Source organism: Teleopsis dalmanni, unplaced genomic scaffold (genome assembly GCF_002237135.1).
Source record: "Teleopsis dalmanni isolate 2A unplaced genomic scaffold, ASM223713v2 unscaffolded_contig_1702, whole genome shotgun sequence".
Lineage (NCBI taxonomy): Eukaryota > Metazoa > Arthropoda > Insecta > Diptera > Diopsidae > Teleopsis > Teleopsis dalmanni.
Genome location: NW_024033084.1, coordinates 3,539 through 8,547, shown reverse-complemented (window position 1 = coordinate 8,547; position 5,009 = coordinate 3,539). Strand labels below are relative to the sequence as shown.

At 32.3% G+C, this 5,009-nt stretch overlaps 1 protein-coding gene across 1 annotated transcript; it reads right to left on the bottom strand.

Annotated features, from left to right (window-relative positions):
* Positions 1-516: 516 nt before the first annotated feature.
* Positions 517-4,593, bottom strand: LOC119664261 (uncharacterized protein K02A2.6-like). The gene is made up of 3 exons (XM_038073791.1): positions 3,611-4,593; positions 1,178-3,538; positions 517-700 (listed from the first exon to the last, which is right to left on the bottom strand). Exons 1-3 carry the CDS (start codon positions 4,591-4,593, stop codon positions 517-519), a joined length of 3,528 nt encoding a protein of 1,175 aa, XP_037929719.1.
* Positions 4,594-5,009: the final 416 nt, after the last annotated feature.

The window sequence follows — 5,009 nt, the reverse complement described above, 5'->3', positions numbered from 1 at the left end:
GGCTTAGAACTCGTGCCTGTCAAATTAGAAGCGATGACTAATCGTGTTTATCCACAAGAAGCCAAGGCTGTACAAACTTTCTAATATATATTTGAGCAACATAAAAGACCGTTGTTGTCTACGGTTTGTAACAGACTCAATTTATTATATATTATATGTTATACAGACTAGTGTTCTTATGTCTACCTTAATTCTACACTAAGAGAAAGAGATTGAGTGGGAGAGATTACTTACATACATATCATCTCCTCCACACTTTTATTTACAACAATCTATAAGTCTTCCATTATAGCCTATGTAGTTTTAATTACTTTTAATTTAATGAATTTAATTTAAAATTTAGTTTTAATTTTAATTAATTTTTAAAATAATTTTAATTATTTCTTTTCTATATTCAAATAATTATAATTATAATTTAATTTTAATTTTAATTAATTTTTAAAATAATTTTAATAATTTCTTTTCCAAATTCAAATAATTATCTAATTTCAAAAACTATTAATTAATTTATTTCCTTCAGTTATAGTTTGCTCGTCTTCCTTTATTACGTCGCTCAGAACGTCTCAACCCCAGTCGTTCATTTTCAGTATCCACACCTTGTTCTGTGTCATAGTCGTTAGCGAATGGTTTTGCTGTATCAACAACCTCAGTATTTGAAACTTCTTTATAAGTTAGGTCTTCATTTACATACGTATGGACCCTAGGATTAAAAGTTACAGTTTTTCCTTTATATTTTTTCATTTGGTTGATATGTGCAACCCTGAATACACCATTTATGGATATTAAATATCTAATTCGACTTAGTTTTTTAACCACCTTTGCATGAACCCATTTAATATAATTATTTGCAATATTTTTGTACAATACCGTTTCATTGGGTTTGAAGTTTATGAGTTTACTATAATTCAGCTTTCCATTTTCAAACTTACTCAATGCTTTATCTTCTCCTCCATTTTGAAACTTATCAATCTCCAATTTATTTGTATTTTCTTTTTTCCTAAAATTTTTCTTGATTTTTGGATTTATATTATCTAATAGAGTTTTTGGTTTAAATTTAAAAATTATCTCTGCTGGTGACATCCTTGTTGTCGTTGTTGGAGTAGTACGATAGCTCAAAAGAAAATTATTTATTTTAAAATCCCAAGATTTACATTTAATTTTAGGATCCAACAAATACTTTCTTAAAGCGTTTTTTACAGTTTGTACTCCTCTTTCCGCAGTGCCATTCGATTGCGGATGATATGGTGGCGATTTTAAACATTCGATATTATTATTAATACAAAATTCTATAAACGCCTTTGAACTAAATGGTGGACCATTGTCCGTCACAATTTTCTTCGGAAGCCCGAAAATAGCAAAAGTAGATCTTAACGCTTCTATGACTGTAATAGCGTCAGTCTTGCGCAAAATTTTAGCTTCAAGCCATTTCGAATAAGTGTCAACAATTACTAAAATATTCAAATTTTGAAATTTACAAAAATCAGCGTGAATACGCTCAAACGGAGCACTTGTTACTTCCCAGTTGGTAAAAATTTGTTTCGACGGTTTTTGATTCATACAACATGCTTCACATGACCCGACGAACTCCTCAATTGCAGCATCTATACCCGGCCACCAAACATATGTCCTAGCAACAGCTTTCATGCGGACGATTCCGATATGACCACTATGTAACAGTTCTAATGTTTTCGGTCTCAATGACTCTGGAATTACAATCCTTTCACCATAAAAAACACACTTATCTTCAGTTGCTAACGATATTCGAATTTTAAAGTATTTTTTTAAATTATTATCAATTTTTTCTGGCCACCCATTCTTAACATATTTGTACGTTTTTAATAGTGCCACATCTTTCGACATTTCATTTTTGATGTCGTCAATCTTAATTGGAAGGTCGCCTATAAGGTTAAAAATATTAATACTATCGTCATCTTCATTTGTATCTTCTTGCAAAGGTAAACGAGACAGCGCGTCCGCATGTCCCATTTGCGATCCCTTCTTGTACTTAATTGAGTAATCATACATTGATAAAAAAACAGCATATCGCTGTAACCGGTTCGCTGCTACCGATGGCAGATCTTTTTTTATTGAAAAAATTTCCCGCAATGGCTGATGGTCACTTTCAATGGTAAACGGTAACCCAAAAATATAATTGTGAAATTTCTTCACTGCAAAAACTATCGCTAAAGCCTCGCGATGAAGTTGAGAGTAATTCTTTTCAGCCGGAGACAACGTACTAGATACGAATTGAACTGAACGTTCTTCACCGTCAATAATATGTGACAGAACGCCTCCCAAACCATAAGGACTTGCATCGCACGAAATAATTATTGGTTTTTGTGGATCATAATGTGTTAAAACGCCAATATTCGCAATAAGTTGTTTTGATTTTTCGAATATATTTTGATGTTTTTCATTCCATATCCACGTTACATTGTTTTTAGTTAGCTCATGTAATGACGATACTTCCGCCGATAAATTAGGTATTGAATGATTATAATAATTAACCATACCCAAATACGATTTTAGTTCTGATTTATTTGTAGGCGCCGGGGCATCTAAAACTGCTTTGACTTTTTCTCTTGATGGCAATATTCCATTTTGATTAATTACGTAACCTAAATACGTTAATTCCTTTTTAAAAAATTGGCATTTTTCATAATTAATTTTTACGTTTGCCTCTAATAGTCTGTCTAAAGTTGCTTTTAAATTTTCTTCACATTCTTTCATGTTTGCTCCCCCAATTAGAAGATCATCGAAATATGAATGCACTTTATTCAATCCCTTTAAAATTTCACTTATAATTTTTGAAAAAATTTGTGGTGCCGTTTTTAACCCATACACCATTCTAGTGTACCTATATAATCCAACATGTGTATTCACAGTTAAAAATTCTTGTGATCTTTCGGACACCTTGACTTGCAAATATGCTCCCGTCAAGTCTATTTTACAAAAGTATTTCCACCCAGACAAATTTGCCAAAATGTCGTCAATTCGCGGAATAACGTGATGCTCATTTTCTACAAATCGATTAATTGTTCTTCTGCAGTTCACACATAATCTTATGCTACCATCACCTTTATTTACTACAACTATGGGACTCGCCCATTTACTTCTGGTTGTTGGCACCATAACCCCTTCAGCACATAATCTCTGGATTTCCTCCTCTACTTTTTGTCGTACGCCAAACGGAACTGAATGCGCTTTACTGAAAATTGGATAAGCATTATCATTAAGGTCTATTTCTGCCTCATAACCAATAATTGTTGAATTGTTGTCTTTACTAAATAATTGTTTATATTTTGTAAAATCGACTTCACAGTTTTCTTTTACTAAATTGACCAACGTTGATTCTATAAAATTTTTACGCCAATTAGGTACCAACCTATCAAGCCAATTTCTACCCAACAAAATCTTAAATGCATGCGCTGAGTCTACAACAACCATATTAAGCTCATAACATTTTCCACCGAATTTTACGCGCACTTCAACCTGACCAACCACCGCAATGTTTTGACCTGTCAGGACTTTAATATTTCTTACCATCGGTTCTATTTTTATATGTTTAAATAATTTATTATAGTCAGAAATATGGCAAACAGAAACACACGCGCCGGAATCAATTTCCACATTCAATTTGTTTTGTTCAATTTCAATTGACCATTCTAAAGGTTCTGATTTTTCGTTTCGTACATTGCACAAATAATTTACCGTATTTTCTTCAACTAAATAATTAACATTACGTTGGTTTTTCTGGTCCCACTTTGTTGCTCTATTTTGATATTCCCGTTTCACATTTTTATTTTCATTATTTTTGTACCAGCAATTTTTCTGTATATGCCCTGGCTTCTTACAATGATAACAAATGTACTTATTTTTTTCAACACTTTTATACCTGCGCTTACTTTTGTCTCTAAAAGCTTTGTCTAATTGTTCCCTTTGATTTACTCTGCCACGTTGATTATCGCTGATCTGTTTTACGCTGTTGGACCTCATTTGCTCTATACTATTATTCGTCATGTCCGACGACAATGCTAGCTCACAAGCTCGCTCAAAGCTTTTAAGGTTTACTTCATTTAGTAGTCTGTTCTGAATACTGCAATTATTTAACCCACAAACAAATTTGATAAGGAGAGCTTTATCGAGGAATTCTCCAAAATCGCACTCTCGTGCAAGCTGCTTCAATTCGACAATATAATCTGCAATAGTTTCACCAGTATGTTGGTCTCTTTTAAAAAATTGATAGCACTCAAAAATTATGTTTTTTGTTGGTGCAAAGTGGGCTTTTAATTTTGCCACTATTTCTTCATATTTGAAGTCTATTTCACTTTTCGGTGCTAGCACGCTGGTCAAGGTCTTATAAAGGTCAGCGCCTCCAAGACTTATCAGAAAGGACGTCTTACTTTCGTCTTTTTCAATTTTATTTAAATTCAACAAATGACCTATACGATTAATATACAATGAAAAATCCTCACCCATTACATAATTTTCTATCGATCCAATTAATGCCACTGCCGCATTTGCCATACTGTCAGACTCTTTATTCACAGCTTCAGGTCTATTTTCCAAATCAATCTTTCCTTCAAGATTCATCAATTTTGTTTCAACTTATTAAATATTATAATAAATATTTTTTCTTTTTCGCTTTTTTTTTTTCACTTTTTCCTCGTCGCCAATTAATATATATTTGAGCAACATAAAAGACCGTTGTTGTCTACGGTTTGTAACAGACTCAATTTATTATATATTATATATATACAGAATAGTGTTCTTATGTCTACCTTAATTCTACACTAAGAGAAAGAGATTGAGTGGGAGAGATTACTTACATACATATCACTATTGAACTATTGAACTGTCACTATAATGACATGATCCATTATATTATCCATATTGTCTGTTCAAAAGCTGTGTCCAGTTATATGTGTTTAAATTTTTTCTATGAATGACAAAAACACTTTTATGTTAGAAAAAATGTTCTATCCGGAAAAGTGTCCGGTCAAACGAAG